At 47.8% G+C, this 23,302-nt stretch overlaps 1 protein-coding gene across 2 annotated transcripts; it reads left to right on the plus strand.

The window, feature by feature from the left end:
• The first annotated feature begins 1,135 nt into the window (after positions 1-1,135).
• RCC1 (regulator of chromosome condensation 1) lies at positions 1,136-20,062 on the plus strand. 2 transcript variants are annotated; one of them, XM_083454647.1, is made up of 10 exons: positions 1,136-1,232; positions 6,405-6,474; positions 7,898-8,085; positions 9,094-9,273; positions 9,375-9,498; positions 10,549-10,671; positions 12,298-12,453; positions 14,281-14,400; positions 16,058-16,210; positions 18,141-20,062. In XM_083454647.1, the coding sequence occupies exons 2-10, from the start codon at positions 6,417-6,419 to the stop codon at positions 18,311-18,313; spliced, it is 1,275 nt and encodes a 424-aa protein (XP_083310773.1). In that variant the 5' UTR covers positions 1,136-1,232; positions 6,405-6,416; the 3' UTR covers positions 18,314-20,062. The 2 variants fall into 2 exon arrangements, with proteins under 2 accessions (XP_083310773.1, XP_083310772.1); XM_083454646.1 differs by having other exon boundaries at positions 1,140-1,244.
• Positions 20,063-23,302: the final 3,240 nt, after the last annotated feature.

Here is a 23,302-nt window from a genome sequence, read left to right on the forward strand (position 1 = left end):
GTTGGGTCCAGATGGACTCTCCCATCAGCCCCAGGTAGCATGGCCAAGAGAAAGGTGGCAGATTCCCCACCCTGTTGGAGAATCCTTCCTCCATGGCACCTCCAACTAAATTTCTCTTCAGGGATAATTGGACTTACAGGCTTGTGTACAATGCTATATACATTTAGAACACATTTGAAGCACTTTCTTTCTCAAGAATTTTGGGTGCTGTTGTTTAAGGGTTGTTTGGGAATTGTAGCTCTGTGAGGGGTAACCTATCTCTCAGGGTTGTTTTGAGGATAAAATGGAAATTGGGTGAGCCATGTGCCTTGGGTGAGCCTTCAGGTTTTTTGAAGATAAGCAGGATATAGTAGTAAAAGCAATACTATTTTTTTGGGGGTAAAATACTACCAATTAAAGTAATGATCAGATTTTTGTTGCGCTCCAGCCCACCTTGAAAGACATGCAGCCCAACCCAAGGCACATTGATGCTCAAGCAATCCCCCCTGTGTCTATTCGGGCTTATTCCCAAGTAAACATGTGCAGGACTGCAACAATACAGCTAAATTCTAGATCATAGGTAGGCAAACTAGGGCCCGGGGGCCAGATGTGGCCCAATCGCCTTCTAAATCCGGCCTGTGGATGGTCTGGGAATCAGCGTGTTTTTACATGAGTAGAATGTGTCCTTTTATTTAAAATGCATCTCTGGGTTATTTGTTGGGCATAGGAATTCGTTCATATTTTTTTATTCAAAATATAGTCTGGTCCCCCACAAGGTCTGAGGGACAGGCGACTGGCCCCCTGCTAAAAAAGTTTGCTGACCCCCTTCTAGGTACTCTGTAATGTTGACTTACTCCCCCAGCTAAGTGTAACTAGGGTCGTGGTCTGAAAAAGAACCCACTTTATTAAGATCATTACATGTGTACGTGTACAGCCAAATGATCAATGATCTACCCTCTGAAGCGGCGTCCGGGCTTTACCTCTCCTATTTAACCTCAGCCTTGTTCGAATGGTTGGGGGATGGGATCTCCTTTCCCTGCTTTGCAGCGGCCGATAGTTGGCGCTCCAGAGTAAATTTTCTCTGTTCCTCCTTTCTTGCCAGCCAATGGTAACTGCGCCGGGGCGCCTCAGTGCGCATGCTCGAACGGATAAGGACGCCAGGGGAGGGAGGGAGGGGGCAAGGCAGAGGGAGTGCTTGTGGGGAAGAGGAACAGAAGACTTGTCGGACTTGGGAGTGGGAAAGCCAATATAAGGCAAGTAACGAGGTGAGTCTGCCGCCGCCGGCAGCAGCAGCATGGCGGAACGGGGGTTGCCCAGAACGGTCGGTTGTGGTGGGGGGAGAAAGAGAGAACCAGCCCGGGTTTGGTGCGCTTCGCCCCCTTGGAATCTCGTCTTAAGTTCTGGAAGGGCCCGACCGGCCTCGTCCCCACGTGGCTTGAGAGCGGCGTGGCGGGCGGACTGGCTGGTGTCTGAACGTTCTACGGATGGAACGCGAAGTTTCAGGCTCGCGTTCCAAAGCCGGGTGGCGAGGGCGCGCGCTCCCTCCTGGGAGAACGTTTCCTGGGAGAAGGAGAAAGTCGGAGGTTCTCTCTCCCTCCCTCTCTCCTCGGGCGGCTTGCAACAGCGGGAAAGGAAGGGAGCGTCAGCGCGGGAAATTCAAATCCAGGCAGCTTCCTTGAGAGTTGCGGGAAAGGGAAATAGAGTGGTACCTCGGGTTAAGTACTTAATTCGTTCCGGAGGTCCGTACTTAACCTGAAACTGTTCTTAACCTGAAGCACCACTTTAGCTAATGGGGGCCTCCTGCTGCTGCCGCGCCGCCGGAGCACGATTTCTGTACTCATCCTGAAGCAAAGTTCTTAACCTGAAGCACTATTTCTGGGTTAGCGGAGTCTGTAACCTGAAGCGTATGTAACCTGAAGCGTATGTAAACCGAGGTACCGCTGTAGAAGGGGAGTTGGCGTGGGGAAGGGGTGGGGGTATGGCGGTAGAACATGATAGAGGAGCGTAAAATGACCCGCGGGTGGAGAAAGCGGGTCTCCCTGGTAGTACTGGGACCAGAGGCCATCCCATAAAGGGGAAGGCGGGTGCGTGGGTGGGAGATTCGGGACAGCTGGATTTCTTGCACTGGCATCTGGTGGTGGAACTGAGTAGTTGAATCTGGCCCGAAGGCTCTTTCTTCACGTGTCATGTGTCAGTCAAAATAGATAATACTCAGACTGCATTCACCCAGTTCCCAGGTGCATTTTACTTTTCCTTCTCGAATATACCTTACAGTTCTTTCTTTTTTGACCAAGTAAGTCCAGGGAGCCTTCTCACAAACAAGACCTAACATTGTTTCAACAACAGGACGCTTCACAGATACGTTTTAGTAGTTGCAATATAATGATAAATGTTTCAAATTTATTTTCTAGTTTATAAACCACTTTTTCTTCTGTCTCTTTTTTAAAAAGTGTATAAGGGTGTTGGGTGTTCAAAGCACTTCACTTCTGCTTTCTCTGTAATCCTCTCAACAACCCTGTTAGGTAGGCCAGTATTGATTTCCCTGTTTTGTAGTCCAGGGATCTGTGGCTGAGAGGGATTAGCGAGGTATCTGGGTCTCTTTGGTTGCTGCAGAGAGAGAAAAAATGAACTGTGTGTGTGTGTGTGTGTGTTTTCTGATCTGGAGCTTGGCTTCTTAGCTGCCTTTCAGCACAACTGGTTTATTTTGCAGTCAGGGCTCATCTTTGTTTCCAGACAGCCTCTCATGCCCTCAGCTGTGCAACAGGTGGAACTATTGAACAGGTGTGGTGTTCATTGGCAGAGAAGTGGAATGCAGTTGTGCAAGGTCCCTTCAAACTCTACATTTCTGTGATTCTAATTGCTGTGTGAGCATCTACTGCAGGGTTGTTGTTGTTGTGTTTGTTGTTTTTTTAAAAAAATATATATACATAGTTAGTGACAAGCCACCCAGCTGTCCTCTGCATGCCCCTTGATATTCCCTTCGCAGAACTACCGTTCTCAAGAGTTCACCGGAGAAGAGGGATTTATTGTTAAACCACTCTAAGAATTGTAGGTCTGTATATATGTGGTGGGTGATGTGAACCACAGAGAAGGTTGGGGGTTCGAATCCCCGCCACGGGGTGAGCTCCCGTTGCTCAGTCCCTGCTCCTGCCAACCTAGCAGTTCGAAAGCACATCAAAGTGCAAGTAGATAAATAGGTACCGCTCCAGTGGGAAGGTAAACGGCGTTTCCGTGTGCTGCTCTGGTTTTGCCAGAAGCTGCTTGGTCATGCTGGCCACATGACCCGGAAAAACTGTCTGCGAACAAACGTCGGCTCCCTCGGCCAGTAAAGCGAGATGAGCGCCGCAACCCCAGAGTCGTTTGCGACTGGACTTAACTGTCAGGGGTCCTTTACCTTTTTATGTGTGTGTTTGTATGTCCTAACAACTCTCAGCACCCATAACAGACTGCAGTTCCCAGGATTCTTTGGGGGGAAACGGTGACTGTTTAAAGTGGTATGATACTGCTTTAAATGTTTAGTGCAGATGGACAATTAGATCTGGTACAAGACAGCTTCCAGTCCATAGCAATTGTCATGGATGTTTTAGCTGAGATTCCTGCATTGCAGGAGGTTGGACTAGATGACCCTCAGGGTCCGTTCCAGCTCTACAATTCTATGATGAGTAAGTGCCCAGCTTTTGTTCTCATGTTCTGCTTATAGGCTTTCCATTGGCATCTGGTTGGCCCCTTAGGGCAGCCTTTCTCAACCTGTAGGTCCCCAGATGTTGTTGAACTACAACTCCCATCACCCCTAGCTAGCAAGGCCAGAGCTCAGGGATGATGGGAGTTGTAGTCCAACAACATCTGGGGACCCACAGGTTGAGAACTGCTGCCTTAGGGGAACAGGAGGTTGGAATACATAGACCTTTGATCTATCACAGGGGATCTTACTATGGTCAGTTAAGAATCCTAGCTCAGTACTAATGTACATGCTTTGTATGTTAAAGATCCCATATTCAGTCCTTGGTATCAATAGTTAGAAGGACCAGGTAGTACTAAATGATGGAAAATACAACTTGAGACCCTGGAAAGCTGCTGCCAGTCAAAGTCTTTATGCCTAGTCTCACTAGCTGTGTCTATTCCTATTGTTGTTGTTGTTGTTATTACTTTTTCTATTCTGATTAACAGCATCAGGGTGCCCTGGAGAATGGGCCAGCTTTTTGAGATCTTTTCCCCATTCTTTGAAGACTCTACACGTTTCCTCACGTGTGTAGAAAGACACAAAACTACACCCCAAAAGGCTAAAAAGGCAGCAGGGTATAGTCCTGTCTCAATAGAACCTTCCAGCTATTCTCTTTATATGGGATATTGCACTGGGAAGGGATTTAGAAGGCGCATCATACCAGTGAAATACAATCACAATACTGTACAGATGCAAACTGATTTATTAATCATTGGCCACTTCCCAGGGTGTTCTGGGAACTGTAGTTTTGTGAGACTAGGAGCTAGGAATCCCAAATAAAGAATTCTCAGCAGTGGCATGAGTTTCCTGGAAAGTTTTGAATTGGAAAGTTTTCTGGAAATGTCTCCTGTGCAAGTTGACGTAATTTGCATTGGAACATTTTCAGTTTGCATTGTAATTTTTTGTGATGCCTCTGGTGTGATAGCATGTTTATTTTACTTGTATTTAGTAAGCAAAGCTAAAAACATTGAAACGGGGAAGCTTGCCTAGTCATTGTGCCTGCATTTGACATCCATTCATTGGTACTAATGAGCTTATGAAATGGGAAATTTCCCACGGAAAAATAAAGCACTGGAGGAATTCCTGCCCTGTGTTGTGGATTCTCACCAGTTCACAAGACGGCATTTCCCTGTGTTCTTTGGGGGCAGTCAGAGAAATTAAAGTGGCATAAAACTGCCTAAAATAGATTTGACCAAAGCCAAACATGAATCTAGTTTGTTTTCATGGTGCTAAAATAACCGTACCAGATTACGTGACATCTACTCTCCTGCAGAAATTGCGTTGAGGAATCTGTGTCCTTGATGTCCTGTGACACTTAGATTTATTGTAATGAATTACACACTTTTTAGAAAAAACAAGTTTTGCCATGACTGCTGAAGCCAAAGAGGCACATTCCCATTGCAGCCAATAACAAGTCTTCAACATTGCATTACTGTTAAGTTAAACAAGCATATTCCAAAAGCTGTGCAAAGTGGCATGAGTTGCGTAACTCGCTGAGTGCAGAATCTGGGCTGGTGGTGGGGCAGGGGGCTTGGCGTTAATACCAGTGAAGTTAATTTCCTGCATTGTGCAAAGTACGTCAAGTAAAATTCTTCTTTGCCAGAGCTGGCCTTTGTTCCCCTAATCCAGTTATTCACACATTACCCCTGTTCATTGGAGCTGGAAAAGTGTTCATTTAAGCATCTCCCAAAGTCAACCATGTATGATGCCTCGAAGCGTTTTCTGATCCTTCTTGTGTCCTTTTTTTAAAAAAATGACCATTTCCCCCTCACATCTTTTCTGATGCTGTGCTTTTCCAGGCCAAACCATGAGAGGATGGAACAGGTGGCCCTGGGGCCAGTGAGGCACTGTGTGTGTATAATGATAATGACACCCCCCCCCTCCAAATTTCTTTGGCCAGGCACCATGGCAAATGGCCTTGGGGAGATGTGGAACAATGGAGGGCTTTAACTTTTGAATTGGCTTCGGTTAGGCTCTGAAAGTTTGGCGGCCAAAATATTTTCATTGCTATTGAGGGACAGGTTCTCCCTTTCTGCATTGGCATCATCTTCCTGGTCTCATTCAACACTTCTCTTCTTACTTAAGGATCCTATTTCTACCCTCTTGCTGCAGCTGTAGAAGATAAGGCAGGGATGGAGTACCTGTGGGCCCCAGATGTGGCTGGACTCAAACTCCCCTCCTTCTTTATCATTGGCCACACTGAATGGGGTGTCTAACAACATTTGGAAGGCCCAGGTTCCCTTTCTGTGATCTGCCCCCCACCCCCGTAGCCAAATATATTGGGGGGAATTCAAAACACTTCAAGATGCCTCCTACAAACCTTCTTGGGACACATAACATATTGCTGAATATTTGTAGATGGACAGAGCAGTCTTCTATGGGAACAGAAAGGCAGATGTTTTCATCAGAGATTCACAGCTCTAGGAGCCTTATGAAATACAAGGGCAGGGATCATACAAATAGAGCACAAAAACTGCTGTACCTAAAAAAAGGGAGTATTTGTTTTCAGTTCAGAAAATGGCTTCAGGTGTTCCATTAAACTCACAGCTTCCCAGTTAGAATATCAGAAGCACTGTACTGAAACTATTACCCAGGAAAGAGAACTCAAGAATGCTCCAGTGAAGTAATCCTGCTCTGTGATTTGGACCATGCCAGCCTTTCATGTTTTGACTGGGGATTTCTTCCACTTCTCTCTCCCTAACAGCACTAAAGAAACATGCCAAGAAAACGGGTGCTGGAAAAAGATGACGCTGTCAAAGTGAAGCGGACGAAAGGTGAGGTCGCGTTCCATTTTTCATTTGATTTGTATACTGCCATTCTATATCGCTTTACACAAGGTGGTTTGCAAGCCATAGAAACAGCAAAATATATGACACAGCCTATGACAATCGGATGCAATGCAAATCATGGAAGTGTAGAGTTGGAAGAGACCCCAAAACTTATTAGTCCAACCCCCTGCAATGCAGGAATTTCAACAGTGACAACCCCTGCTTCAAAATCTCAAAGGATGGAGAGTCCACAACCTCTCATGGGTGTCTGTTCCACTGTCGAACAGTTCTTACCTTCAGAAAGTTCTTCCTGATGTTTCGTCAGAATCTCCTTTCTTGTAACTTGAATCCATTGAGATCTCACCCAATAGTTTGTTAAGCTTTTTGAAATAAGTCCTAATAATAATAATAATAATAATAATAGTAATAATAGTAATAAATGACTACAGGCCACTCCCCATTTACTCATGTTCTGTTTGTGTGCAGTGCTGGGCACCCGGAAATGGTACCTGGAAAGGGGGAGCACCTGGTCAACCAAACATGAGCCAGAGGGACGGTGGGGCTTGGTTGACCAGCTCACTAAGCATTCGGTTTGCGAGGAGACCCTCCCAGGAGCTGGAAGACGGCATCCTCTTTGGGCTCTGGGGAGGGTCTTTGCATGAGCTTCCTCATCTGATGCACAGGGAAGTGGCTGATGTTGCTGTGCCACCTCGCATGTCAGCTGTTAAGTCGGGAGGCTAAGGAGCCCCACAAAGCCCCTCTGCCCCTCTGGTTCGAGAGGAAATCCTCACCAGAGTCTGAAGAGAACCTTTTCGGACTCTGGTATGGGTCTGCTCCCGAGCCAGGGGGGCTCTCCAGGGTGCTTGGCATTTTTGTGCATTTTTGTGTATGTGCACGGGGGCCTGGAACGTAACCCCCACATAAATGGGGAGTCCCCTGTCTTGGCCTATCCATGCCAATCTGCTGAGAGTCTTCTCTGCCACCCTCCCACTTTGTACCCTCGGAGGCTGCTGTGGGTTGCAACTGCTGTCATGTGCAATTCTTGTAGCCTTCAAAGCTCACGAAAGCCTGTAACTGATGCGGAATGGCCATGTTTGTTTAAGGCCCCATCAGCACCATGGCGTGGTATGATGCAGTCATGCCTTCCCTGGATTTCCCCATTTCCCTGGGAAATGGGGTTTGCTAAGGGTGCTATTAGTTGTCTGTTGTCCTCTAGATGTTGGCTGCAGCTCCGGCTATTTACCACACTGGCTGGGGTTGGATGGGAGTTGGAGCCCAATGTCAGGAGGGACTACGTTGGCTAGTCTCAGAACGGTTGGGTCCTGAGCCGAGAGCTTCCTGAATGGATTTGGGTGGTCATGTGATACTTCTCCTCTTGCCCCTGCCCCACGTATTCCATTTCTGACTCCTCCTCACGGTTCCTCTCCAGTCAGCCATCAGTCGCACCAGACGGAGCCCGGACTGGTTCTGACCTTGGGGCAGGGCGACCTTGGGCAATTGGGCCTTGGACCGGACGTCTTGGCGCGGAAGAGGCCTGCCCTCCTGCAGCTCCCCGAGAAGATCATCCAGGCTGAAGCGGGAGGGGTTCACACGGTGTGCCTCAGTGAAACAGGCCAAGTGAGTCTCGTCGGGCCTTCGCCACTTGCGTCGTAACCATTTGCATTCCTTTAGTGGTGCTTGCAAACCCCCAAAGCATTGTAGTGGGGGAAACCTCAGGCCCAGCGGCCCAAAGAGACCCTCTATGCCTCTGTCTGGCCCTTGTGACACTCTTTAGGCCATGCCCCTTCCCCACACCCCTTTTTTGACCCTTCCTTGCACCCCAAGTCATTTTGCTTGGCTGTAACTTGGTTTTGAACTCAGAAAAATGCCAGGATGGAGGTGTGTGTAGAAACTAGCCTCGTGGAGGGTGTGAAGCGAGACCTAGGGAAAGTGTCTGCCTGGGAACAGTCCCAACGCCTGGAGGGATGCATGTGGTCCCTGGGCCTGAGTTTCCCCACCCCTGTGCCAACGAGACAGGCAGTGGTGATGAAGACATGGTGGCGACCTACTTGTGAGTCCTGCCCCTCCAACGGAAGACCAGCGGCTCAAGCTGCTTTGCAGATGCAGCAGGGTTTCCTGCTTCTTGTTGAAAGTTGTTATCCAATTGCCACACTGTCTCAGCCCTCCATCTGAAATAACAGGCCCTTGGATTTCCTCTTGGCTTCCCTTTCCACAGTGTAGCCCTTTTTGACCACAACTGTGTTGGCAGCAAGCACCATAGATGGCTTTGAAATGGGGAAGCTGCCTTATTCTGAGCCAGGGCATTGGTTCCTCTTGCTCGGTATTGTCAACGCTGACTGACAGTGGCTTTCCAGGACTGCCTGGAGATGCCGGGGATTGAACCTGGGACCTTCTGCATGCAAGGCTGATGCTCTAGCACTGAGCTGTGGCCCTCCCTATAGACAGAGTCATGGAGAATGGCTGCTAGTCAGGGTAGCTCTGAGTTACCAGTTGCTGGCCTTTAATCTCCTCCATGTGGGTTTTCCAGAGACATCTGCCACTGTGGAAATCAGGATTTGCCAGGACTTGATCTTCCTTTGGTCTGGCCCAGCAAGTCGATTTCTTGCATTTTCTCCTGTTTTGCAGATTTACACTTTTGGTTGCAACGACGAGGGTGCCTTGGGGAGGGACACATCAGAGGAGGGGTCAGATTTTTTGCCGGGACTTGTTGATCTGAAGGAGAAGGTGGTGCAGGTTTCTGCTGGGGACAGCCACACGGCGGCATTGACAGACGACGGGCGTGTCTTCATCTGGGGAGCTTTCCGGGTATGTTGCCTGCCTTGCTTTGGAGGAATAAAGACTTATTCAGCCCCTCTGTTCTGGATTCCCAGCTAAACCTTTCTCTTTGTGCATCTGCCTCTACTCAGGATGAGAATGGAGTCATTGGTTTACTTGCTCCTTTGAAGGGCGGAGAGCAGTTGGAGTCCACCAGTGGCAGTGCTGTTCCTGTGGAGCTGCAGTTGGATGTGCCAGTCGTTAAAATTGCCTCAGGTGAGTCACAGAGGCCTGGTTTGCATATCACACTAAACCGTGGTTTTTTAAACAGGGAGTTGTCCTTCAGGCAGTCAAACAAACCGTGACCTGTTGCTCCAAAGTTTTTGTCTGCCAACTGTTCTTGCCCTGTGCCTTGGTCGGTGTGGTGAGATTCACGTTCATAAGTTTATTGTTCTAGCCAAAGGCCATGACAAACTTGTATGAGGCAATAATATTATCAAAATAATACAGAACATACACCTATAATATAAAAATTAGTTGAATACTGTATATATATATGACTGCCAAGTTCCTGAGCAGTATAACACAATTTCCCTTTTGCATCTCTGACAGCTCCAATTCTAATATTATTTTGCCTTTAAAAAATCCCTAATTGCCTTAGGCAGGATTTTCCTATCCGCTTTGCATTGACTGTCAAACCAGCTAAGTTGTGTTGATTGTGTGTAGACTGGGGTGAGGTGGTCAAAGAAACCATGCTTAAGGATGAGTGCTGGGTTTGCACATAACACAAAGCCATAGGTAAAACAAGTCAAGGTTTGTAAGCCAACAGCAAACCATGACTTTAGAAGTTGGTTGGCAGTAAACAGACCATCATTAAGTTGCTGGGCAGGGCTCATACATAACACTAAGGCATAGTTATATAAGCCCTGGTTTTGTGTTATGTGTGAACCAGGCCAGTTAGCGATGCACAGCAACCATTTCCCCCTATGCAAACTGGTGTGTTGACTTTCCAGTGTCGAATTTTTACTTCCTGTAAAGCCCAAACCTCCTGTATAGGAGACTGAAGCGGTTATCTCAAGTTGATAGCTTTGGGTGGTAGTAAAGAGAACATTTTCCTTGTTCTCCTGTGCTCCTCCTTGACGTAATTTCCTGTGCGGTCTCCCATAGGTGGGATGTCAGGTAGCTAATGCAACCGCAGAAGAATGTCCCAATCTGGCTGTTTTTCAGTCTCCCACCCAAGCCATCAAAACCATGCTTTGGAAACCTAATTGCTTGGTGTGGGTGTAAAAAATGGGGTAGTTTTATGCCTCTGCTTTCGCTTCTCAGGGAGCCATCACTTGGCATTAGTGTCCATGGCTGGAGGACTTTACACCTGTGGTTGCGGAGACAACGGCCAACTGGGGCGAGTCCCCCAAGTCTTCACTGCCAGAGGAGGAAGAAAAGGATTGGGTGAGTTTATTGGCATTAGATTCATTCTCTTGCTTTGGAGTGGTCTGAGTGTGGTGGTGACCAGTGGTAAAGGTTTTCTGGAAAATTTTGAATCAGGAAAACTTTATAGATTCCATCCTGTTTGGGGGGGAAATCTATGCAATTTAGAGTAAAAATAGAATTGGGAAAACGCCCTGTTGTTCTCCCCCCCTTGAAATTTTCCTCTGAGAATTTGCATTGGAAAAATTTCTGGTGCCCTAGAGTAGGGATTATCAACATGGTGCCCTCCAGATTTTCCTGGACTCCAACTCCTGTCATCCATGACCATTGGACAAACTGGCTGGAACTGATGGAAGTTGGAGTCCAACAGCCTCTGTAGGGCACTAGCCTGGCTGCCTCTGCTCTAGAGAGTGATCTAGTTTCGCACATGCATTTCACTTGTATTTTGGAACTCAAGCAAAACAGTTTGACAGTGCCAAGCTTGCCCAATAATACTGCATTTGCATTTTGAATCTGTTCATAGTTGTGAATGAACACATGGGAAAAAAAGGCGCTGGGACATTTCTTGCCCCGTGTCACTGGTGATGATGGAGAGGGGGGCATGTTGAGAGTGGATTGGGGCAGTGAGAGAGAGTGTTGAAGTAATAGTCATTAACTCTCAGCCAAAAGCTGAGTCCAGCTGGTGAGGAGTCGTCTCCCCCTCTCTCACAATCTCCCCTCCCCCAGTCTCCTAGAATCAGAAGAGGCGTGAAGAGGGTGGAGAAGTTGGCTTCACACAGGCACAGTCTCAGGAGGGGACTTAGGCAGCTGGGGGAAGGCAGGGGACCTTCAGTCTCAGCAACTGCTTCATGTGGGCAAGACCTGCCGGAGATGAGTTGCTGTGCTCATTTGGCCTGACACTCCTGTTTTTGCCAGTAAAGAGTTACTGTATTTTTCCATATATAAGACGCCCCCATGTATAAGACAACCCCTATTTTTAAAAACCAAAATCAAGAAATCAAGTTGTTTAGCTTTTTTGGGGGGTGGGGGAGCTCGCCAATTGCTCACCCGCCTGCGCGACACTGCCGGTCGCTTGCCACAGCCACTGCCGATCGCACACCTCGCTGCAGCCGCCAATTGTCTGCCCACTCGCTGCCACCAACAGGCCACCCGGCCACTTGCCGCAGCCGCCAATCACCTGCCCAATCGCCGCTGCCAATCTCCTGCTTGCTGCTGCCATTAATCGCACGTCCCCCCCTCTGCATTCACTATCCATGTATAAGACGACACCCAATTTTTGCCTTTTTTTTTTTAAGCAAAAGGCATAGTCTTATACACAAAAAAAATACGGTAACTCCAACTTACTCGATGTCATTTACTGCTGTCATGCTCCTGTCACAGGCTTGGCAAGAGTCTTTGGGGGCCAAGGTAGAGAGCTTTGGTCTTCTTCCCTGTCCCAGTTTCCCCACACCTGCTTTAAAGGGAGGAGGACCCAGGCAGGAGACCTTTGAGATTTCCCATAAAGGAGCCTACATTAGATTCCAGAAGGAAGGCTTGGCTACCCAGGGCATCTTTGTGCTGGATGGCTTCTTCCTTCCCTCTACCAACACCCCAAACCCCCCACCCAAGTCCTCCTAAGCATTCCTCCTCCTGCCACTTCTCTTCCAGAACGGCTGCTGCTCCCACAAGCTGTCGCTATCAAGCAGAGAGGCTGCAAGACCAAGGGGCAGATCCGGGACGTCTTCTGCGGTTCTTACTCCACCATCGCCATCACCCAGGAGGGCCATGTCATTGGGTTCGGCCTCTCCAATTACTACCAGCTGGGTGAGTTGGCCACCTCACCCAGGCTGCCGTCCAGGCTCAGAAGGAGCCAAGTGGACTTGGTGGGAGGGGGAGCTGTTTTTCGAGGGTCTTCCAAAATGTGCCAAATTCACGGGAGGGAAGGTGGGGTCGGCTTGCACTACCTCGCATGTCAGCTGTTAAGTCGGGTCAGCTTGGTTGCCCCTCTTTTTGCCAAGGGAAAAGGGAGCAGCTCCCAGCACATGGACTGCACCACAGAGTAAGAACATGCATCAACCTTTCCCACAATCAGTATCCTAAATGGCAGATGCGGGCTGGTGCCCCTTGGGTAGGAAACTGGGTGACCAGCACACATCTGGTGGAGGTCAATGGCGCCCTGTTCTGTGTGCCTTAATGGATCAGCCTCCGCTGCGTAGATCTGTATCCTGCAGGCCCTGTAGGGCTTTCCCCTTCTTCCTGTACTGTTTGGCCATTGCAGCAAACGGGGGTTACGTTCCGTGGATTGCGTTTAAAGCCAAATTTTGTATAGTCAAAACACATTGGGTGCAATGGCGGATATGGATTGCCAAGCCTATTTCCCCTGGATGCCTGCCCCCTTTTTAATTAAAAAAAGATCAAACGCTTGCCTTTTTGGCCCTTACAGAATGTGTCTGGATAGATTTTGTTGATTTGATTTATCTTTACATTTTTATTTATCTTTACAATCCGCTCTCATGATTTTAAAACAGTTTTCTCTTCTCTACATTTAAATAAAATTCACGTGCAGATTTCCATAGCTTTTCCCAGATATCCAGTGAGTGGGACTTTCCCCCTTTCTGTTGGGCCCATTTCACAAAGTAATCGTTCATTTGCTACAGTTCAGTTTCCTATTTGACCAAAAGTGAATAGATTTTTGCTCTGGGCTTTCTGCCCTGAAACTTGCTTTTAACTTCTGAGTATGAAGTGACCAATTCCTTAGTTACAAGATCTTGAACCCTGATTAGATTCTTCTTCCACATTTGGAAACCCATCCTCCCCCCCCCTTTAATCCTGTGTAAAGGTTTAAAAATGATTCCAGAATGGATGGACTTGGGCCCAAGGCGCAATACAGTGGAGCCCCGCAAGACGAATGCCTCGCAAGATGGAAAACCCGCTAGATGAAAGGGTTTTCCGTTTTGGAGGTGCTTCGCAAAACGAATTTGCTATGGGCTTGCTTCGCAAGACGAAAATGCCTTGCGATTCCTGGGGTTCCCCCCCCCCTCCTCCCCTTTTCCCCAAGCCCCTAAGCCGCTTAACAGCTGTTCGCTAAGCCGCTTATCAGCTGATCTAAGCCGCTAATAGCCTTTTAGCAGCTAATCCGCTAATCCCTTAAGCCTTTAATAGCTGCTAATAGCCTTTTAGCAGCTAATCCGCTAATCCCTTAAGCCTTTAATAGCCGCTAAACCGCTAATAGCACTAATCCGCTAATGGGCTTGCTTCGCAAGACGAAAAAACCGCAAGATGAAGAGACTCGCGGAACGGATTCTTTTCGTCTTGCGAGGCACCACTATTGATTTTCAAAGGGTTTTTCTCTTCCTGCTGGGCTGGAGACAGGTCTGTCCTCCTTCAGCCTCAGCAAAAAGAGAGACTTCAAAAGTGTCCATGTGTGCTGCTGCTATAGCCCTTGGGGACAAAAGGTTGCCCACACCAGTCTCAGATCATTCTAGCCTAACTTGGTGGCAACCTCTGTAAGCTTGGGGCTAAGACTATGTCGAGATGCGTTGAGATTTAAACCTCCAAGATGCCAGGTTGAATTCTTCAAGTCCTCTTTCTCTCCCATAACCATACAGTACACATTATTAACTGGCTTGGGTTTTCTTGCTTATCTCCCAGGATCACAAGGAATTGACACCTACTATTCGCCAAAGGTTCTGACGGCGTTCAAGAACTCCACCAGATCCTGGGTTGGGTTCTCAGCTGGGCAGCATCACACTGTGTGTCTGGACTCGGAAGGTGAGTGGCTGCTCTTTGGTGGGCTGGAGGAGAGGAACATAATACGGGCATGGGGAAATTATGGCCCTCCAGAAGGTGTTGGACTACAGCACCCATCATCCCTGGTCACGCTGGCAGGAGATGATGGGAGTTGTAGTCCAACAACATCGGGAGGGCTGCAGGCTCCATGACTTCAAAGGAGCAGATGCAACGTAAATGCCTTATACCAAGCGAGACTGTGGGTCCATCTAGCTCAGCAGTGTTTACACTGACTGGCAGTAGCTCTCCGGAGGTTTCAGGTAAGCGAGTCTCTCCCAGCCCTTCCTGGGAATGAACCTGGGACCTTCTGCATGCATAGCAGTTGCTCTGCCACTGAGCCATGGCCCCAGGGCTGCTTTAGATGATTTGGTGAAATCGGGGTTGCATATCTCAATACAGGACTCTTTTAATGCTGTAATTCCCCCCTCAGTCAGAAATATATTCATTTAAGGCTTTCAAACCATCCACACTCAACACAGTCGAGTGGAAAGTAGTGTGCATGCAAAGGCGAAGGATCTTTTCCTGTTGCAGTACAATGATAGCCAAGCAACACAATCCACAGGCTAATTCACATCCAGGCAGCCCCTTCCACATTGTCATATGGTGCAGCGCAGATAGGTGAGGATCTGTGTGCAACTACAGTAGTCCCTCGGGTTACAGATGCTTCAGGTTACAGACCCTTCAGGTTACAGACTCCGCTAACCCAGAAATAGTGCTTCAGGTTAAGAACTTTGCTTCAGGATGGGAACAGAAATTGTGCTCCGGCGGCGCAGCCGCTGCTGGAGGCCCCATTAGCTAAAGTGGTGCTTCAGGTTAAGAACAGTTTCAGGTTAAGAACGGACCTCCAGAACAAATTAAGTTTTTAACCCTAGGTACCACTGTATTCGGGACGCGGGTGGCGCTGTGGGTTAAAGCCTCAGTGCCTAGGACTTGCCGATCGAAAGGTCAGCGGTTTGAATCCCTGTGGCGGGGTGCGCTCCCATTGTTCGGTCCCAGCGCCTGCCAACCTAGCATTTCGAAAGCACTCTCGGGTGCAAGTAGATAAATAGGGACCGCTTACTAGCGGGAAGGTAAACAGCGTTTTCGTGTGCGGCTCTGGCTCGCCAGAGCGGCGATGTCATGCTGGCCACGTGACCCGGAAGTGTCTCCGGACAGCGCTGGCCCCCGGCCTCTTTGAGTGAGATGGGCGCACAACCCTAGAGTCTGTCAAGACTGGCCCGTACGGGCAGGGGTACCTTTACCTTTACCTTTTTACCACTGTATTCATGGAATGTATGAAAGGGAACCAGGCCTTATCACGCCTGTCGGGTTAAGCAACCTCTCTCCAGTGACAAAATTGTAGAGTTGGAAGGGACACCATGGGACATCCAACCCCCTGCAATGCAGGAATCTCAACTAAGAGCACCCGTGACAGATGGCCATCCAACTTAAAAACCTCCAAGGAAGGAGAGACCACCACCTCCTGAGGGAGACCGTTGAACAGCTCTTTAGATGTTCAGAGAAGGCTGTGGCCCAAACAGCCTTCATCCTCAAACAGTCTGGGTGATGGTCGGTCCCTCGTTGACCCTAAACCTGCCCTGTGGCGCTCTTCACCGAATCTCTCTTAACAGAGTGACGTCTCTTCTCCCACCTTCCGCAGGAACCGTGTGCAGCCTGGGCAGGGCAGACTACGGCATGTTGGGCCTGGGAGAGGGAGCGTCGGACAAGAACGCCCCCACGGCTGTCCCTGGGCTGCCAAAAGCGTCATCGGTCGCCTGTGGGGAACGGGTTGGCTTTGCGGTTACGGAAGATGGTGAGTCCGAGCCATGTGCTGGGTTGGCAGGTGCCGAATCTGTGGCGCTGCGGGGAATGAAGCTCTGGAGAGAGTGGCTACTAGTCTGTAGTAACTTGAATATACAGGTGGAGGGCATTCAGCTATGTTTTACTTAGGGTAGACCCATTGAAATGACTTTGTGTCTTGTGGGGCAGGGGGATCCAACGGCAGGATGAGCAGCTTAGGATGCAGCGGTTCAGCTGATCTTAAGCCCCCAACGCTGGCATCGCTTTCTCATTCTGGCTCAACCGGGATTCAGGTGGCTGAGCTGAGGCTGCTGCAGGCTCCCAAAAAAGGGCATTTTGGATGTTCGGCAGAGGTGGGACCAGAGAGGGGGGTGCTTAGGCTGGATCCCACAGGCCCCGGCAGCCTGGCCTAGAACACTTTGGAAGCCTTGTGTTCCCTCTGCCAGGCTGAGGCAGAACAGCAGCCGTCGCATTGTTTAAACAGGGTTTTGATCTGGCCTAAAGTGAATTACGCCATCCTCTTGCTCGTAGGTTTGCCCCAGCTTCCATAATACATATAAAAATATAATAAAATGTCAAACATTAAAAACTTCCTGATACAGGGATGCCTTCAGGTGTCTTTTAAAAGTTGTGTAGCTGTTGGGTGTGGAAAGGAAAACAGGGAAAAAAGAGAATGGAATGGAGGTGTCTCGAACCCTGAACAGGGAGCATACCATGCTGCAACATTTTGTTGTCGCTCTCGCTTCTCTGAGAGGAATTTGAAAAGGTTTCTGCAGTCAGCATGGAAAGATTTGGAACTCTTCCCCCTCCGCCCGTAAAACTATACAATGGATTCATGTATTCAGAAAATTCATGAAAATGGGAATGTAGGAAGTTGCTGTTTATTAGTCCATCTAGCTCTGTATTGATATCCAAGGCTTTTGTCAGGGATGCTGAGATGCCACAGATTGTCCCTTGAATATTCTGCAGGCAACACATGTGCTCTGCTGAAAAATCGCAGAATTGTAGAGTTGGAAGGGACCCCGAGGGTCATCTAGTCCAACCCCCTGCAATGCAGGAATCACAGCTAAAGCTGAGACCCAGCTAAAGGAATCTCAGTTAAAGACTCGCAGGCCTTCCTGACTGGGATCCTTGATGATGGAGCCTTTGAGCCCCTAAGTTGCTCAGGTCTCAACAGTCTGCACTCATGAGGTCTAGAAACTTAAACTGAATATTGCACGTCTCCATACTGTGAATATGAATATGAATATGAATATGACCTTACTTGGAAAATCAATACAACCCAGGTGGTTAAGAAAACCCAACAGAGACTCCATCTCCTCAGAGTATTCAGAGTATTGCAGAAGAACAATGTCAATCAACATTTGATGATCTCCTTCTACCGGTCCACAATAGAAAGTGTCCTTTCATACTGCATCACGGTGTGGTACGCTGGTTTGACATCAACTGATAGGAAGTGCCTACAGAGGGTGGTGAATACAGCACAAGATATTATGGGCTGCCTTGTGAATCCGCTGGGTGAAATAGCGGAAGAACGTTGCCTCAGGAGAGTGAGGAAAATTCTCAGGGATGATTCACACCCTGGCCAGCACTTTCTTGATCTCCTGCCCTCAGGAAGAAGATATAGAAGCATGATTAGTCGCACCAACAGGGTAAAGAACAGCTTCTATCCGTGGGCTGTTAGGCTGCTGAATGAAAAGATAAAAACAGGGCAACTGGCTTTCGGGTTTGGTGGGTGTGCGTCAGTAAACGAGGGGAATTAAGACTAAGAGAGCTGAGTAGGGGGTACTCATGTAATCTCACTGGATACAAGTTGTAAAGTATTGCAATTTCAATAATATGCAATGGTTATGTGAGAAGCCCTGGCATGCATTGCCCAGCCAGCTTCGGGCACAACTGCTTTGGGCTCTTTTTCACTGTCCTACTTTCCCTGTCGTCTGTAGGCCGAGCATTTGCCTGGGGCATGGGGTCTAACCTCCAGCTTGCCACTGGGGATGAAGAGGATGCCTGGAGCCCCGTTCAGATGTCTGGCCAGCAGCTGGAGAATCGCAGCGTTCTCTCGGTGACCGGCGGAGGGCAGCACACCGTCCTCCTCGTCAAGGAGCGGCAGAGTTGACAAACTGTTCCTGCAGCCCCGGAGAGAACCATCCAGGGGGCAGCACTTTCCTGAGTCTTGGGGAACGGGGCTCCTGCGGAAAACTTTCTGATATTTCTCTAGGGAGAAAAATTAGCCAATATAAAATAATTCCCTTAAGATGTTGGTATTTGTTTAAAAAATGGCTTCCCTCACTGCTCTCAAAGCTATTGATAGTCAGGACAAGGTCTTATTTAAAAAAATAAAATAAAAAAAGACAAGACAAGGGGATAGCATTTGGCTTTCGAAACACTTGGTGCTTTTGTTCCCTCTCCGCTATCTGATTTGCCCTGCTTCTGAAATCTGCACAAGTTGTCCTGGTTTTGCCATCAAACCCGGGGCTTTCATCTCCTAGACTCTTCCCTTGCCTGCCCCTGCCCCCTCAGTTTTTAATGGCTCACCTCAAAAGTCACCATTTTCTCAGTGTTGGCATTCAGTCCCTCTTTGGTCCTGGGAGATGGATTAACTTGTACACCCATCGAAGGCAGCCTTACCAAACCTGGTGCCCTCTGAAAGCTGTGGACTCTAGCTCCCATCAGCCCCAAACCAGTGTGGTCAGGGATGATGGGCGTTGTAGTCTAGGGACACCTGGCAGGTACCAGTTTGGAGAATGTTGTTTTTAAGGGGAGGACTGCCTTCTCTTTAATCTAGGTGTAGTTTCAAGCTTCTGCCGCCACCTTCCTGGCTGAGACAAGGCGGGCAGTTAGAAGCAGAGATGGTTCTTGAGGGTGACCCTGGTTCCTTATTTATACACATGGACATCTTAAAGAGTTCTCTGGCAGCTGCGAACTCTGCTGTGGAGTGACTCTGGAGCACAGGGATGGGGAATGTGTGGCCCTCCCAATGTGGTTGGATTCCCAGCTCCTATCAGCCCCAGCTGACATGGCCAACAGTCAGGGATGATGGGAGTTGTAGTCCAACATCTGCAGGGTCAGAGGTTAGCCATGCCTGCCACAGCCCCAAAGGACCATTGCCTGTCCTTCCAAGAGCTCCAGAGTCTTTGAGTGCAGCTTCTCCCATCTGGGTGGCTGTGTGACGGTTCAGGGAAGTTGCCCTTGCTCAAATGTTTTCCCTAATTCAGAATTCTTGAGGTAGAGGCATCGGTTCTATTATTTTGGATATATCCCGTAGACGGCTGCCTTTTTAAAGCTGTGTCTGTAATCCTGGGAGGTTGCAAGGGAGCTGTTGCCCTGACTCTCCATCTTGGTACCCGTATTTAGTTTCTACCTGCATCAGCCGCAGGAAGCCTGTATCGCTCCAGGTGCTAGACTCCACCTCCCATCAGCCCCAGCCTGTATGGCCAACAGCCAGGGATGATGGGAGTTGGAGTCCAACGACATTGGAGGGCCACACCCTGTGCTGAGTGTTGGCTCTGCGGGGCAGATATAGGCTTTGGTAAAGCCGGTGGAGGAAAAATAGCCGAATTGTACCGACGCACAGATCGTGTGAGGTAATCCAACTGGGATAGAAACTTTGTGTGTCAATCTCTTCTGCCCACTTTCTTGCTCTTGTCTCCTTCAACCATGTTTTGAAGATGTTGCCAGCCCTACAATGGGCTGTGTTTGGGGAAATGCCGAGTTGTTGGCAATATTTGGGCGCCCTGAGTATTTTTATTTTGTTTTTATTTTGTTTTTAGGAAGCAAGGGAAGCAAAAAGTGATTTTTATTTTTTTGCAGGAGAGATGTGAATCTGTAAAAATTCTAACATTTGAAATAAATTGAGTTTTGATAACTCTTGAGTGTGCATCTTCTGCAGGGCCGTTGATTCTGTTTTTGTCGCCTGTATTTTTATTGCTTATTAGAATAGAATAGAATAGAATAGAATAGAAATTTATTTGTCATTGTCCGTATATACACAGTATACACAACAACGAAAATCAAACACCCACCCAAAGACCGGCTTCACATACACATTTGCACGTACCTCCAACACTCTCATCCCATTCAGACATAATCTATAAAACATACATACATAGTCCAGAATATAACATGACCTATTAAAAGCATAACATGACCTAAACCCTAGGACCGATTTGAGGTTTAGGGGCGTGCAGCTTGCAAACGCAGCAAAAAATGGGATGCTTACTCAACTCAGCTTCAGAATAGGGTGATTGCCATATTGAAAATATTAATAAGCTGCCTTTTCAGGTAAGCCTCAAGGCTGTTTCCAGCAGCATGTACAACATAATTCAAAACCAAAAAGATGCAGTAATAATAGTAACCAGAAATAACATTGGAGCGACACTCTGTGCAATAAAAAATAATAATCTAAAAATGGTTGTCCCGTGTAGACAAAAGCAGGGATCAGCCAGCCACGAGATGCTTCCAGCCAAAAATAAAACGAGCTGTGCAGAAAAAAAAGATTGTTACTTTTGGAAGAGCTATAATTCTCAGTTACCTACGAAAAGAAAGTGATTGCTAAACCACTCACAGAATTGTAGCTCTGAGGGCAATAGGGGTCACCAAGCAAGTTTCTGTTGCCTTAACCAACTACATCTCCCAGAATTCTTTGGGGGAAGCCATGACTTCTCAAGGTGGTTCTGCCGTGCCTTAAATGTATGGTGTGAATGAGGCCCTGAAATCTTGAGCAAAAGCTGGGGATATGATACAGTATTTCTTCCTCTACACCTGCATCATATACCAGACTGATGGTATGTATGTATATACAAGTAACATCCATGTCAGCATTCCCCAACCTGGAGCTCTCCAGATATTGCTGGACCATAAATCCCATTGGCCATATCATCTGGGGCTGCTGGGACTTAAAACATGTGAAAGATGCTGGGCTTTAGGAAGGCCGGTCCACACTATAAATCAGGGTTTCCCAACCATGGGTCTCTAGCTGTTTTTGGACTACAACTCCCATCATGCCTAGCTAGTAGGACCAGTGTTCAGGGATCATGGGAATTGTAGTCCAAAAACAGCTGGAGACCCAAGGTCGGGAAACTGCTATGAATGGTCAGTGTATTCACTCATTAGGAAGAAGCTGCTCTCCTGTGCATAGTGGGACTGAACAAGTGACAGGCCCAGTCCACCTGAAAGAAAGGAGGAAGATTCCTTCTATCTGGTCCAGCGGTTCTCAACCTGTGGGTCCCCAGCCGTTGTTGGACTACAACTCCCATCATCCCTGAGCTCTGGCCTTGCTAGCTAGGGGGTCCGTCCTAGTATTGTCTGTAGGGAACCTCTGACCTAAGGGGCCAGTTCTGGCCCAGGAAGGGTCTCTGGCCCACGAGGCTGTTTTCCCCTAAACCACACTCACCTGCCTTGCACCAGACATATGTCATCAGGCACGGGGCTGGATAGGCTATGTGCCGGTTCTGCGCAGGGAACTCTGTTGCCCATCCAATCCCTGCAGAAATCAAGCTTTAAAATGCTGCCTGTCAGCTGATAAGCAGTAACTTCAATCCTCAGCTGATCCGTGGTGCTTTACCTACTGCTCAGGACTTTGCAAGCCTTCAAGTCCTGACTATCACCTGTTGGTGTGTATGTGTGTGTCTTTGTTTGTTTGTGTGTGTGTGTAATTGCAATAACATCCCGCTATGTCCCCTCTGCAATAATGGAATGGGGCAGAATTTTTAATTAAAAATGTTCCAAAGTTGAACAAGGGTGTTCAGAGGATGCCACACTGTAAGATTATCAGGTGAGAAAGTAAAGGGTACCATGTTTCTATATAGCCATCTGCGTCTTGTTCACTCCTCTGAGCTTTCAGGGGTCTGGTAAGTTTTCCCATTAATGCTATCATCTATACTTTTCTTTGTGTGTGTCTCCACAGGGATAGATGTAGACTGTCCAGATTCTTCCAATTTTGAGCAATTGACAGTTTGCTAGAATTCTTTAAAAACAGTGTAATAATGAAATATACAAATACCGTTGAACGACAACTCCCATTATCTTCAGCCATTGGGCATCTTGGCTGGGAAAGGAGGACAGCAGATTCCCAAAAACATCTGGTGGGCACTAGATTGGCTGCCCCCGCTTATAAAGGCATCTAAGTCAACCTGGGATTTTGATTGATTAGGAACAGCCCTTGTTCTCTCTGACTCCTTGTACTAGGCTCTCTCACCCAGTGGTGTTTTGAGGCCCAGCACTGACTTGTTTTCTAGCTTTTGGTGAATTCAGTACAATTCTTAGGTCTCCAAATATCCATTCCTTTAGAACAAGCTTCCAGAGTGGTGCCACAATGTGGAATGTTAGGTACAGTAGTACCTTAGGTTAAGAACTTAATTTGTTCTGGAGGTCCGTTCTTAACCTGAAACTGTTCTTAACCTGAGGTACCACTTTAGCTAATGGGGCCTCCCACTGCCGGAGCATGATTTCTGTTCTCATCCTGAAGCAAAGTTCTTAACCCAAGGTACTATTTCTTGGTTAGCGGAGTCTGTAACCTGAAGCGTATGTAACCTGAGGTACCACTGTACTACCATGCATTAGATCATCCCCAGAAGGTGATCTGAATGTTGTAACTCAACCTTTCTTGTGTTCCATTTGTGTTAAGACAAGAGGGACAAAGTGATTTAAGAAAACTCTGGGTGTCTAACCTTGATTGCTCGCCCCCATTGCAACAACACAATCTGCAGTGTGAGGATTCTGATGCACAAAGGACAAACTCCCAAAACGAACCTTTTTTTTTAAAAGAGAGTTATCACCCCTGCTTTGAATCAATTAAGCCACCAGCACAGATTTTGCCAACACATTTCAGAAATGCGACCTGGGCAATTGCTCTCTTGAAATCTATTAAGTTGTAAGTGTCCTTTATTCCACTCTGGCGTGAACAGCTGCAATAACTAAGCCCACTCCAACAACTGAGATGAACGATGGGCATAAACAACTATATTCAAGAAGCTCATTGGCATAACGGGAGGATTGGCATGCATGCAGAGTGGAGACAGTGCAGTTCCATTTTAAAAAAGGAGAATTTTAGAAAATGGGGAGGAAAGATATAGGCTATCGTTTCCCTGGAAACCTAGCTTTCTAT

This window comes from Podarcis tiliguerta, assembly GCF_965153285.1.
Source record: "Podarcis tiliguerta genome assembly, chromosome: 8".
Classification (NCBI taxonomy): domain Eukaryota; kingdom Metazoa; phylum Chordata; class Lepidosauria; order Squamata; family Lacertidae; genus Podarcis; species Podarcis tiliguerta.

Excerpts from the sequence above, each read along its gene's own strand:
- RCC1 (XM_083454647.1), top strand. The coding sequence starts at position 6,417 with ATGCCAAGAAAACGGGTGCTGGAAAAAGATGACGCTGTCAAAGTGAAG. Across the intron at positions 9,274-9,374 it reads TCATCTGGGGAGCTTTCCGG|GATGAGAATGGAGTCATTGG; the intron begins GTATGTTGCCTG and ends GCCTCTACTCAG. Across the intron at positions 9,499-10,548 it reads AGTCGTTAAAATTGCCTCAG|GGAGCCATCACTTGGCATTA; the intron begins GTGAGTCACAGA and ends TTCGCTTCTCAG.